This window comes from Orcinus orca, chromosome 3, assembly GCF_937001465.1.
Source record: "Orcinus orca chromosome 3, mOrcOrc1.1, whole genome shotgun sequence".
Taxonomy (NCBI): Eukaryota; Metazoa; Chordata; class Mammalia; order Artiodactyla; family Delphinidae; genus Orcinus; species Orcinus orca.
In genome coordinates, this window is record NC_064561.1 from 123,420,193 (window position 1) to 123,434,510 (window position 14,318).

The 14,318-nt window shown below is 36.0% G+C and overlaps 1 protein-coding gene across 8 annotated transcripts in view; it reads right to left on the bottom strand.

The window, feature by feature from the left end:
- The window catches only part of SCAMP1 (secretory carrier membrane protein 1), a 139,422-nt gene that overhangs the window by 86,593 nt on the left and 38,511 nt on the right, over positions 1-14,318 (bottom strand). For all 8 annotated transcript variants that reach the window (XM_049707761.1, XM_049707763.1, XM_033430073.2 and 5 more), the window contains 4 exons: positions 8,953-9,051; positions 7,578-7,686; positions 5,265-5,393; positions 841-1,000 (listed from right to left, as the gene is read on the bottom strand). In XM_049707761.1, the coding sequence (XP_049563718.1) occupies positions 841-1,000; positions 5,265-5,393; positions 7,578-7,686; positions 8,953-9,051 (497 nt within the window). The remainder of the gene's footprint in view (positions 1-840; positions 1,001-5,264; positions 5,394-7,577; positions 7,687-8,952; positions 9,052-14,318) is intronic.

The window sequence follows — 14,318 nt, forward strand, 5'->3', positions numbered from 1 at the left end:
CATTTCCCAATGTTTATTTCCTAAAGCAAGAGTCCAACAAGGTACTCAACACACACGCACAAATAATGGTTTCATGGTCATATCACAAAGCACATGAGGCTCTTAAAGAAGTCTAAGAAATTCTGAAATGAAGAAACTTATTTAATTTTATTATCCCACTGTCCCCAAACTTAAGCTAATGAACTTTTTTTTCTACAACACCTAGTAATACCCCACAGAACACGCATTTAAGAAATGTTAATCCTAACCATTGATTAGAATATACCATGCAAAGTAGTATAGTTAATCTTATAGTCTAAACAGTTTTAAAACGTTACTGCATTTTGAAAAACCAAAAATGAATTTCCACAGAAAATAATTACCAACTTGCCAGGTGAAAAGTGACTCACTTTAAATATCACACGTACATTCACCCTACCTAGGCTACCTAGGTTCATTTAAAAATTAGGCTGTAATCACCACTCCTGATTTTTTCTGAAGGGGAGAATAAAAAGTAAAATTTTCTTTAAAGTTAAATGTATCATATGGAATAGAATCTTTTACAAATATTAAGACCTAAGATTGTTCTCATTTTTCCCTCATTCATTTTCATGTTTGATCTTTTTCTCAAGTGGGAGAAAAGAATGGGATATTATTTGTTACAAAGTCAAATGAATACAAGAATATGTTATATACGGACTTAATACACAGAGATGTTATATACGGACTTTTCTGAAGGTATATTATACAATAATAAAAAATATGAAAAATGAAAATATGTCACTTTTCCCTTTAAGGTGTACTACAAATTATTTACTTCACAGGTTTTAAAGAGCATATTTTAAAGTACACACATTTTACCTGAAAGCTCCGTAAAGTGGTCTGTACCAACAGACAAATGAACAAGGAGTAAAAAGCAAGAACCACAGGATACTCAATCCAAAATCAACCCCTCTTGGAGGATCAACACAAAACCAAGCCAAGCATCCGAAGATATTTAGAAACAGTGTTACAGCATGGACTGTGGAATCAAAAAACAAAATAGAAAAGAAATGTTTACATTCAATTTATGTGTTCATTCAACAAAAATTATAAATGAAAAAATACTTCCTAAGAGCAAGTGTATTCTACCCCATGTTTCCATTTAGTATTTTTCAAAACATTGTTGCTATTTCTTACATGTCTGATTTGAAAACAGAGTATTCACAGGTAGAAGAGTCCTAATACATGCACTGTTTGGCAAAAATTCTTTTGGCCCTCCCCTAATGGGCAATTACACAGCTAAACCAGAGACGCACAACCTTAAGGGGTTCTCCCCTGGGAAGGAAACATGTGATGACATGTGATGTGTCTCTTGACTCAAGGCCCAAGCAGAAAAATAGTGGCTGCCAGGAAAAGAACCGGGACTTGAGAGGAAAAAGATCCTACACTCAGAACTATAATTTTTACAGAATGGGGCTGCAGGCTCCTCGCAGTGTGAACTACACAAGAGAAGAGAAAATACAGAAGTGCCCTGCGCAATCTCACTGTAACATTTTTAAGCAATAAAATTAATTCGAATCATTGGACTAAAAATACTAACACAGCAGAAACTTCCAGTGACTATACAGTCAATCTATAAGGATTATTAACTCATCTTCATAAAGCTGTCCACTTTTTAAGGTCCTGGGATTAAAAACAATGTTCTGGTAGGGGATTACACTAATTTAAAAAAAAAAAAAAAAGAAGTTTACTATGATGCACTTTACCTGCTGTGGCAGATCTTTCTTTTCGTTAACACAAATAGATCTTGGCAAATTCTTCCTGTACTGTTAGTAATTACTTTCCCTGACAGACCAAAACCCAAAAATCTGAGTAACATCTAAGGACACCATGATCCTAAAGAACAACATTTACCCATTATAATTAATAACTTTTTAAAGAATTTTTAAAATTTATTCACAGGCTGAATTTATTACAAGAAAGAAATTATTTCAAAAGTTAAAATACTGTTTAATGTAAACTACCAATACAATAAAAATATACAACAAGCCACTACTTTAATTAAAAATAACAAAGGGAAAACCAAGTGAATGTAAATTTTAAAAATCAACATACATTAAAAAAAACTTTAAAATCTCTTTAAATTATTAATCAAATAAAATTAATACTTAATGAAACAAGGTATAAACACATTCTAGGATGCCTCTAAATTTGCTCTCATCTAACAACCAGATAAACACACAAACTCCACAGAAGGAGAAAGAGCTCCAGAGGAGGAATGAAAACACCTGGGTTATAGTGATATAATATCGAGCTAATCAACCTCTGTGCATTTCAATTTTTCAGCAGGAGAAATGCAGGAGGCTCTTCCAGCTTTAAAATTCCACCCCATTCTACTACACAGGAAAGACTTACTTATTCCCATTAGGATTTCTAACTCATGAAAGCTAGCTTACTAATAAATTTACTCAAAATCCTTCACCTCGAAATAAAAGTAGTTCTGTTAAGGGCTTAAAAACAGAATTCAAGAGATTGTGAGATATTATTCTGTAATATTAAATGGCATCCAATTGCCTAAAAAAGTTTTAAATGTTCAGAACATTCTAACTCAAATTTCAACCTCCAAAGAAATAACTTTTCAAGGTTTATCTCCTAATCTGTTTAAGAAAAAAAAGACAGACTATATCGGTATGAGTATTTTAAAGTTCACAAAAATTCTTCCAAGTATAGATAAAAATATCAATTAAATTTTGTGTAATCTATTAAAATTTTTTCTATATGTGTTTTCATAGTAACCAACAACCATGATCAATAATAGGTCATTTGTTTGTACCCCAATGAAGAGGAAGCATCTAGGCCTACTTACTAAACAATCAGTACACTTACATAGAGATCAAAAAACACATAGAAAGGCAAGGTAATGTGAAATGCATGATTCTATGTTGCTAATTTCAATCCAATTCCAATCCACTTGGTGGATTCCAAGTGTAGGTAAAACACTAAAGAAAATTTTAGGCCATTTCATTTACATGATTTCCAAGTTGAATGACCCTCCTTCTTATAAAATTTCAATTTGCTTTATTAAGCACTCAAATCTGGTATTAGTGGACCTAAATTCGCAACTGTCACTAGAATCTAAATTTGCAACTATTACTCTTCTTGCTAAGTTCTGCATTACAATATAGATACCTAAAATAAACAAATTTAGGACAATATATTATCTTCCTCACTAAGTGGTCTTTAATGTAGCTGGATATTTTTCTTTCTCTTTAAATTCAAGAGTATACTCAAAGAGGTTGAGATTCATTTCATAGCGGTATTTCTAATTGCTTCAGTTCCTTTAGAGTGAAAATTATTTGCTTCAAGTAAGGTAACTTTGAAACCATAACTTCATCATATTTGGGTTTAAAATGTAAATTACTTCTTTATTTTGGTACTTTGTAGGTGGTATAACATGGAAATCTAGATGCTGGGATCTAGAGTCAAGCTATCCAACCCCAACCTTACTTGCTATGTAATCTTGGACAAGTTACCTCAAATTCTCTAAGCTTTAGTTTCCCAATCTATAATACTAGATAATATAGTAGCTGCTTCATAACATGGTTAAGAGTTAATAACATAATGTATATAAAGTGATTAGTTCTGTGCCTGGCACAAAGTATTGATAAATCCTCCATAAATGTTATCTCTTGTTATAATTATTAGTACAATGTGAAAGCATCAGTCAACTCCAAAATCAGTAACAAGATGACACTTCTTGAAAATAATTTATTAAAACAACCTATATTCTATGAAATTTAGAGATAGTGCTGAACTAGCACTAGATCTTACTTTGTTCCAGGTAATGCTTCTTCAAATTGGAACCTTAACTGGATGGAATCTTGAGCCCTCTTTGAATAGTTAACAGATCTGCAAACTGAATAGGGCTAGGAAAAACTATAGCCAACTATATTATTTCTAAGAACCTCAGAAAGTTATATATTTCTAAGACAAAACAGACCTATTTTGAAACAATCAGCATTGGTAAAGCAGTTAACCATTCAGTTAAAATTAATCATCTTCCCCATTCAATCTCTATTTACTAAATTCCTTATAGAATTTTCTTCCAACACCCATCTCCCCCATTTAAAGTGTTTTTTCACTAAAGTCAAAGAACTTATACTTAAAATGTGAGGCCAATTTCTGCTCATTAAGAAAATAATTATTTTATAATCTACATATATTTTATGATTTATTGATTAAATAAAATATGAGTTGTTTAATATGGACATATATGAAATCAAAACCTTTAAAAATAAAAATATGTAATACTACTGACACTCAGGATTAACCAAAGAAATCAGATTAACAACATAACTCAAAAGAAACTAAGAGTTAAAAATGTACTATCCATAAGGAATCATTTCTCATATTCCAAAGCAGTTTCACAAATGTGAAGAATACTCCTAAAAGATTTTGAGGAAAATGATCTCATATATTTGGTGGAGGGAGGCTCCCTAATCATACAGTAAGAACATACAAATTTCCTCCAATGAGAGTTTACTCCACAATGTGTCCATTAACCCAGCAACTGTGCAGATGAGAAGTCATGACAGCTACCTCTCCTACTGACACAATGATGTTAAATGGGGCTGAGACTGCTGTTTGGAATAAAAATGCAACAGAATAAGTGGGAATTCTGTGTACATACAAAAAACTGGTAAAAGGTTGACATTTAGTTTGAATATTCCATGTGTCATAATTATATTCAAAGCAATGTGAACATCACAGCCTAAAATGTATGTCCTAACGTTCTATTTAATGAAACATCCTATATTAATTAGGCACTTCCAATAATAAAAGTATTCCTCACCACTTGAAAATGAAAAGTAAATTGTGCTCAAAGCTCTAAGAAAAATAGTTTATAATATTTCAATATTTTATGCCCCTTTTAAAAAGTCATAATGCTTTAATAGCCTTCATTTGCATAAAAATCATATGAGTAATTTTTTCAAAGCAAATATTGCCTCGATAACATTTTGCAGGGAGAAAGGATCATTGAAAATTCTACTGTATGATAGGGAAGTCCTTTCCTCAAAAGAATGCCAGTTCTCAATATATAGGTCTTCCTCAGCTAAGAACTTAGATTGTCACATAGTATACAATTTTGACATACCTAAATACAACATGATTCACTCAAAATTAAAATATCTATAGGAAAAGACCAACTTATGATACTACCCTTATATGAGTTTTAAAAATGTAGATTTTGAGAATAAAATATAAACTTTTTCAAATAAATATATAATTTGTTCTATACTCACACATCCATAAGTAGTACATAATCTTTACTGTCTTTTGGAATTCCACAGGAATGTCTACAGAAAAATCCTGATAGAAACAAGGTCCCACAGGAAAATTGTCAGGAAGAGGTGGCCAATTGTTTTTTCTGCCTGCAAATAAAAAAACAAAGTTATTTATATAAGGACAAATATGTGCTATTCTTTTTGCATGTAATTATTTGTTTCATAATAAAGAAGAATATTATCTATTCTTTTAATAGGTGTTTCAAAAATATAACACTGTATCTCTACATTCCTACAACTCTGAAAACCAAGCTTTTTATTTTTAAAACTTTTCCCAAAATATCAATTTAGAACTCATTACATGGTAAAATAATTTTCCAGTGTCATACCACTTATGTAAGTTGAAACAAGAAAAGAAAAAAGAGCACAGGGACATATCCTGTGACTCTGCCCTAAAAAGAGATTTATTTCAAAGTCCCAAGACTCTGGCTCTCACATGAAGGCCATGAAGTTTTTAAGTCCCTACAGATTTCCTCCTCCACGTCTTCAATTTTTAAATATAACTCCTAACGCATGTGGAGAGGGAAGACCAGCTTCTGAATCTTTCAAAGTTTTCTACTGTTAACTCCATAAAGAAACATAAGATAACCAGTACCAAAGAATCAAATTTGGAAATCTCCAAGTCTGAAAAAAATAATGTCCAAAAGACACATGTAAGAAAAGCATAAAACTATGTGAAAATACAAAACAGTCATGAGAAAGAAGCTGAGGAATTATAGCACCTTCAAAAACCTAGAGAAAAAACAAATTCCATGTGTAAGGAGAGAAAATGTGTCTATTTAAAGAAACTAGACTGAAAATAAGGCTTGGGAAGTGGTGTGGGGAAATAAAAAACTAAAATTAAAGAAGTCAAAACATTGAAAACAGAGAGTAAAAATAGCGCCTAAAGGCCATTTTCTCATTTTAGATATTATATCCCACACTTACAAAGATTAGATTTTACATACTTTTTCATAGACCAGGAAATTCTTCATAGTGGGAAAAAAGCGTCCTCTATTTCTGATTCTTCCCAACATGTCTCCACTGTTTTATCATTCTTTTCAAACTACATGTTGTTCTTTCATTTCTCATACAAGTCTCATACTACTCGAGAAGCAGAGAATAGTAGTAAAGAACAAAGGCTCTGAAACTATCAATAGAAGCTCCTAGACACTTACTGGCTAGGAGGGCTTGGGCAACTTATCCAACCTGCTGAAGACTTTGTTTCTACATCTGTAAAGTGAGAAGAACTCAGCACCCTTCACAGAATTGTACTGAGGATGAAATGAGCTAACAGATGAAAAGTACTTAAGTGTATAACATACGGCAAGTCTCTTAATTTACCACACTTCATAACTACTTCATTTACTAAAACATCTCTCATAGAAGTAATTTGTATTAGTCAAAGCTAAGGGAACAGGACAGATTTTCGTTACATGTATTTCAGAAATATTGATCTCAATTAAACCTCTAGTTTCTCCTTTCACAGATGCTGTCTCTGATGTTGGAAGCAAGAAAATGGCCCAGGATAAATGTGTCCTCCTGAGGCCCTAGACTTACACATTCTAGGATAAGGAAGAAATAGTTCAGTATCACTGAATGTTATCACTGTCCTAACATTGTCACTCCATCACTATCCAGACATACTCACAATGACTTGTCTAGTTCTCTCATCGCTTCTTACCCAGACACTTGCTAGCTTTCCCTAAGCTACTCCCTTGAAGTGACCTTTGGTAGTCACAGCCTGAATGAATTTCATAGGACATAATCAAAATTCACCACTTACTTATTTCTTTGGCATCATCAGAATACCCCAGGCTTCCTAGAGTCACCTCACCACAGACGCTTTTTTTTTTTTTTAAACTTGGTTTGACATATACGGATATACTTGTGAGGACAGGGGCAGATTAATTTGAAACTGGTCTGAATAAACCAGAAGTTAAGAGTTAAATGCAGTCAAACATAGGGCACACTCCCATGTGCTCATAAAGCTTTAACAGACCGAGGTAAAGGCCCAAGAGCAGAATCAAAGACTCCTGACCTTACAATAAACCAAAATCATCATATTTGCATTCAGAGGCTAACACTGTTCTAATCAAAACACTATGTAAATCAGCCAAGATCAGAGAGCCACAGAGCATCAGGTAGAAAATCTGCCATGTCTGACCTCCTTGCTAGAATAACAGGGCAGAGCTTTATATCCACAAACCAAATGATCTAGAGCTAGTGCAAAAGCTTAAAATTTTAAAGAATTTTAAAGTTATTTTTATTTGAAATTTCTTTGGATATTACCATGTTGACTGAGATTTTGCATTTCTCGTTCTCGACGATCTAATTCTGCTGCTTTTCTTTCTAGTTCTTCCTGGCGTTTAAGAAGTTCAGCTTGGGCCAAGGCATGCTCCTAAACAAAAAATAAGGGAATACATTGTCAGAAGTATAAAATACAGCAACATTTCTACTTCTGCTTCTACTATACTCCTACTTCTCTACTATGCTAGAAACCTAATTCAAATGCTCTTTCCACAATATAGGAATTCACTAAAGATTACAGTTTCAGAAAATATTATGGAAATATTTCGCCCATTTTGGCCTTTTGGTTATGAAAACCCACGGTAGAAATGTTGGGCCCATTAGGACAAGAAAAAATTCTGTCAGTAAAAGCAGTTAAAATTCTAAGGTAGGACTTGAGGACACAGGGAGGGGTAAGGGTAAGCTGAGATGAAGTGAGAGTTGCATGGACTTATATATACATTACCAAATGTAAAATAGATAGCTAGTGGGAAGGAGCCGCATAGCACAGGGAGATCAGCTCGGTGCTTTGTGACCACTTAGAGGGGTGGGATAAGGAGGGTGGGAGGGAGACGCAAGAGGGAGGAGATATGGGGATATATGTATATGTATAGCTGATTCACTTTGTTATACAGCAGAAACTAACACACCATTTTAAAGCAATTATACTCCAATAAAGATGTTAAAAAAAATCGTAAGGTAATTGGGAAAATGAAATTAAGGTGAACTCTGTGCCTAAACGAGAGTGAGGGACTAAGACAAAGAGAACAGCTGAGGAAAACAGACAGATGGAGAAAAGGGCAACTGAATTGGCTCTTATGAATTGGGTTAAATGGTACATAAGGTTCCCAATGCAGGAATATTATATAATATCTTATATTTTATAAGATAATGAAGTGAAAGGAGGATATGGTTAAGAAATTCTGGTTTATAACTCCATCTGACTTTATGTAATACCAGGCATCCTATTCATCTCCTTTTTTCTTGGTATTTTTGCCACCTCCTACTTCCTACCACTGTGCTTTGCTTAGCCATCACAACTCTCTTCCAATAATATCTATTGATATATCATTGTTACTTTAATGGAATTGTGCATTAAAACGTGAGACCAAAAGCAATAAAAATTTCTCTACATAAATTATACACCAAGATGATGAATGAATTCAATAACTGCTAATAATGGAGTAAAGCAAATGCTATAAGCTGAAAAAGAGGTATGAGTATTACAGGATTGAGAAGCAAGCTAAACCAGACTCAAAAGTGAATTAAAAATTAAACAATAAGGAATGCACTATACAAAGAATTATTCTGCTCTGAAAGCAAATGTTATTGATATTGTAATTTCCAATATGCATTTACACATGTAACATGAACTAACCTTTGCAATCTGTGTATAAGCCGGATGTTCCTCTGTTGGTTTCATTATTGCTGGTTGTGTACTGGGTACATTAGGCATTTTCACATTGCCCGGTGGAGGCTAGGAAGATTAAGAAAAGGACAAATTACATAACATAGAAATCCAACTTCAACTTCTTTCAAAAAGTGTAACACTAATAAAAACCAAAGTGGCAAGAACTGCCTCACTTCCTCCCCTGAATTCTCATAATCCAGTGTGCAGTAAAGAGCTAGTGAAGCTCTTCATCTCCATTTTCTCAAGCTCACTCACTTCTTAACTCTTCAATGTGGCTGCTACCTCTGACACGACACTGTTAGCACTCTCCTCCAGAACACTATGCATTCAAGACAAAACAAAACGAAAACAAAAAACCTTCAAGTATGTTTTTTTAGTAAAATACAGATAGCACCAAACTGAAGAATTTACACCAAGGTTAACTGTCAACTAGGCTGTCAACTCTTCCCACCTAACAAAGCTATGTGCCAGTGCCCTTAAAAAGTAAATAGGAGAGGTCCTGGCAGAACCCCACTAATACTCCTTGAAAAGAATAAGAGGGGAGACATTAGGGAGATGGAAAATAAACTGCACAACCTCCACTTTGCCAGTGACGATCAACAGTACGTGAAAGTAGCTGCAAGTTCAAAAAGTAGGTAGATATCTACAAATCCATCAAAGGGGAATTGGTTAAATTACTATATATATATATATACAATGCAGTCATCAAAAGGAATTAGTTAGTTCTACAGGAGGATGCCCTTTTAAATACTAAATGAAATAAAGCCAACTACAGAACAGCATGCATATGACCAAATTTTTTTCTTTTATGAACACACATTTGTATATGTCCAGAAAAATCTCTGGGATGTCTTAGCAAACTATCAAAGGGATTTGCACCTTTTGCTTTATACACTTCTCTATTAATTCCCTTCTCTCCCCATTATACTATTTTTTTCAGTTAGAAAATAATTTTAAGCATTCTTTAAAATGGCCATAAGAAAAATAGGACAAGAAGAAAGGGAAAGGAAAAGAAAAGAAAAAAAAAAGAGAGAGAAAACATACAAGCAAAGAGGAACACTGGTGGGGCAGTGGTTAAGAATCCGCCTGCCAATGCAGGGGACACGGGTTTGAACCCTGGTCCAGGAAGATCCCACATGCCGCGGAGCAACTAAGCCCGTGTGCCACAACTACTGAGCACTCTAGAGCCTGTGAACCACAACTACTGAGCCCGCATGCCACAACTACTGAAGCCTGTGTGCCTAGAGCCCGTGCTCCGCAACAAGAGAAGCCACTTCAATGAGAAGCCCACGCACCGCAACGAAGAGTAGCCCCCGCTCACCGCAACTAGAAAAAAGCCCACACACAGCAACGAAGACCCAACGCAGCCAAAAATAAAATTAATTTAAAAATTTATAAAAACAAAAAATATATTCAAAATGTCAACCTCACCAGTAATCAAAGAAATTCAACTTTCACCTAATTTATTTTTTAAATGATTATTACCATAAGACTACTACCACATTTTGGGAAAGATGTGGTAAAATGGGCATTTCTCACACACCGATAATGGGAATATAAACTAGTTCATATAATAATCCTGGAGCACAATTTGACATCATGTTTAAGAGGCATTTAAGTATTTATACCCTATGACCCATAAACAGCTACTCTTTTCTTTTTTTTATAAATATATATATATATATTTTTGGCTGCATTGGGTCTTCATTGTTGCGTGCGGCCTTTCTCTCGTTGCAGCAAGCGGGGGCTACTCTTCATTGCAGTGCACAGGCTTCTCACTGCATTGGCTCCTCTTGTTGTGGAGCATGGGCTCTAGACACGCGGGCTTCAGTAGTTGTGGCACACGGGCTCAGTAGTTGTGTCTCGCGGGCTCTAGAGCGCAGGCTCAGTAGTTGTGGCACACGGGCTTAGTTGCTCTGCAGCATGTGGGATCTTCCCGGACCAGGGCTTGAACCCGTGTCCCCTACATTGGCAGGCAGATTGTTAACCACTGCGCCACCAGGGAAGCCCCATAAATAGCTACTCTTAAAAAATATACAGAAATAATCCAAGGTTTGCACAAATGTGTGTATGCCAAAGTACTCCCTACAGCATTATTTGTAAAAGCAAAAAAAAAGTTAGAAATACCCCAAATGTCCAACGGTAGATAAAATATAGACAAATTAAATTATGATCCACCCATAGGAGAATATATTATGCAGCTATTTAAAAGTTTTGAAAGAATATGAAATGGGGAAAGCTTGTATCAGTTATAAGTTTTGGGACTTCCCTGGTGGTCCAGTGATTAAGAATCCGCCTTCCAATGCAGGGGACGTGGGTTTGATCCCTGGTCGGGGAACTAAGATCCCACATGCCGTGGGGCAACTAAGCCCACGTGCCGCTACTGAGCATGCGAGTCACACCTAGAGAGCCCACATGCCACAACTACAGAGCCCATGCACTCCGGAGCCCACGCACCACAACTAGAGAGCCCGCATGCTGCAACTACTGAATACAACTACTGAGCCCACATGCCACAACTAGAGAGAAGCTGCGCACCACAACAAAAGATCCAGCATGCCACAACCAAGACCCCATGCAGCCAAAAATAAAATACATAAAAAAATTATGTTATTAAACAAAATTGTATATACAGTATAATCCCAATTTTTTATTTTAAAATGTATCAATATGTTAACAGTGATTGTTGCTGAATAGTGGGATGTAAAGCTTTTTCTTGTATTTTTATCTCCACTATAATTTTTATCACCGAAAGAACTGTAAATTCTCTATTCCAATTGCCTGTTCTCCCACTCCAATATTTCATATTAATAGGCAGAAAAACTGAAGCTGATCAATCCTAACTATTCTCCAACTAGACAATCATGGCCCGAAAGTATCACTCTCTTGGTTTAAATAAGTGGCAACAACAAAACAATGACCGAATAAAACGCCTGGCAAAGTTAGTTGGGCAGCACACTTCAGGAAAAGCACACAGAAATGACTCAAGAATTCACCCAGTTGAAACCATACTATAAATTCTTTACTGCTTTAAGTAACAAATGAAGTATTAAGTATGAAGAATTACCAGATAAGAATGAAGGCTAGTTTAGAGCTAGCATTTGATATATTCGAGGTAATAGTTGCTTGTGGTATAGCAATCATGAGAATTATTGGAGAAGCACAAATCTCTAATACCACTGATATTAACCTGATAGCTGACAATTTCTTCAAATTTGCGAGTGCAAGCGAAATCTCTGTCCAGCTCTGGAACCCAGTATTTTCATCAGCCACAACACGCATGATTAGCCACCTCAAGCCAAGTATAGCTCTTGTCATAATGATTAAAGACCTATTCTAATGATGGCTCCAAATTCTTTTCCAACTTTTCACTTCTGCACATATGAACAAAAAGAAAATTAAAACAATCCACTAAACACTTCCATTTATGGCAACACAGCAGACCACACATCTGTAGTGACACCCCTGATACGCAGTACCTGAAAATGCTGAATCAAATTTCATTTAAATAATATTGTAAATACATGACTAAGCTGATAGGAAATCCTGAGAGGGCAGAAAGTAGGAAAAACCACGAATCCGAAGAAGAGCCTTGATGCCATACCACTAACAAAATCACCAGGATTCAATAAGCTGGAGACCAAGCTTGGGAGTCCGTATAAGGTAAAATCAATCTGTGATCACCGCATAAAGCCAGGACTTCCTAAAAAGCAACATTCTCAGTGGATAAGCAGAAAACCAGCTTCACAGAAAGAAACAGTATGAATACTTGCCTGTCTTGCCCTGGACTATGGATAGGGAAGGAGGAAAAAAAAAAAAAAAGAAATCTTCCCTGAGAACTCCTAATCATAAACCTACCACCTTGCAGACTTGGGGCCAGGTTTCACACTACCAATACAGATAAAATATTCCAAGCTGAAATTTTCATTTCCAGATATCCCAGGTTGGTAGTGACCTCAAGTACCTGGCAAAAGTAGAGGAACACACTTTAAAACCAGGCTTCAGGGCTTCCCTGGTGGCGCAGGGGTTAAGAATCCGCCTGCCAATGCAGGGGACACGGGTTCAAGCCCTGGTCCAGGAAGATCCCACATGCCACGGAGCAGCTAAGCCCGTGCACCACAACTACTGAGCCTGCGCTCTAGAGCCTGCGAGCCACAGCTACTGAGCCCACGTGCCATAACTACTAAAGCTCGTGCACCTAGAGCCCGTGTTCTGCAACGAGAAGCCACCACAATGAGAAGCCCGCGCACCGCAACGAAGAGTAGCCCCCGCTCGCCGCAACTAGAGAAAGCCTCCGCACAGCAACAAAGACCCAACGCAGCCAAAAATAATAAATAAAAATTAAAAAACAAAAAAATACCAGGCTTCAAAGAATTTTCACAGCTCAAGTTCCAAGTAACATTGGCTCATGACTTAAACACAGAAGGAAGCAAGCCACCATGAGCAAGGATCCACAGATATACAAACTACAAAGTAAGATCAGAGATACTGGAATTATCAGATGCAAAATATAAAATAGATATACTTAATAAAGAAATAAAAGAAGGTAATAAACGCATGACTAGGCAACAAGAGACTGTAAGAATTGACCAAATATCTTTTAAAATGATACAAATGGAACTTACAGAAATGAAAACTATAATAATTAGAATTATAAATTTAATAGACAAGTATGAAACAGCAGACTACACAAAGATGAAGAGATAATTAGGGAAACAGAAGTGTGTCTAAAGAAACCACACAGGTTGTAGAGAACGTACCTGAGGACACAGGGGGGAAGGGGAGGCTGGGAAGAAGTGAGAGAGTAGCATTGACATATATACACTACCATGTGTAAAACAGATAGCTAGTGGGAAGCTGCTGCATAGCACAGGGAGATCAGCTCAGTGCTTTGTGACCCCCTAGAGAGGTGGGATGGGGAGAGCGGGAGGGAGGTTCAGGAAGGAGGGGATATATGTATACATGTGGCTGATTCACTCTGTTGTACAGCAGAGACTAGCGTGACATTGTGGGGCAGTTATAATCCAATAAAGATGTAAAAAACAAAAAAAAGGAGAAAAAGAAAGAAACTGCACAGAATGTAGCAGAAAGATGAAAAAAAGGAAAATACGAGAGCTTAAGAGAAATGAGAATAGAGAAGGTACAATTGAGAGCTCCACAGGAAGCAAACAGAGAGAATGAGGCAGAGTCAGTGTTCAGAGGGAACGTGAGGACACTGATTCTCAGACTCCAAACTCCAAAACCCAAACCAGATGTTTTAAAAGTTAACATCTAGGCACACTATAGTGAAAGAGCAAATCCTAAGTATGAGAGATCTTAAAACCGTCAAGAGA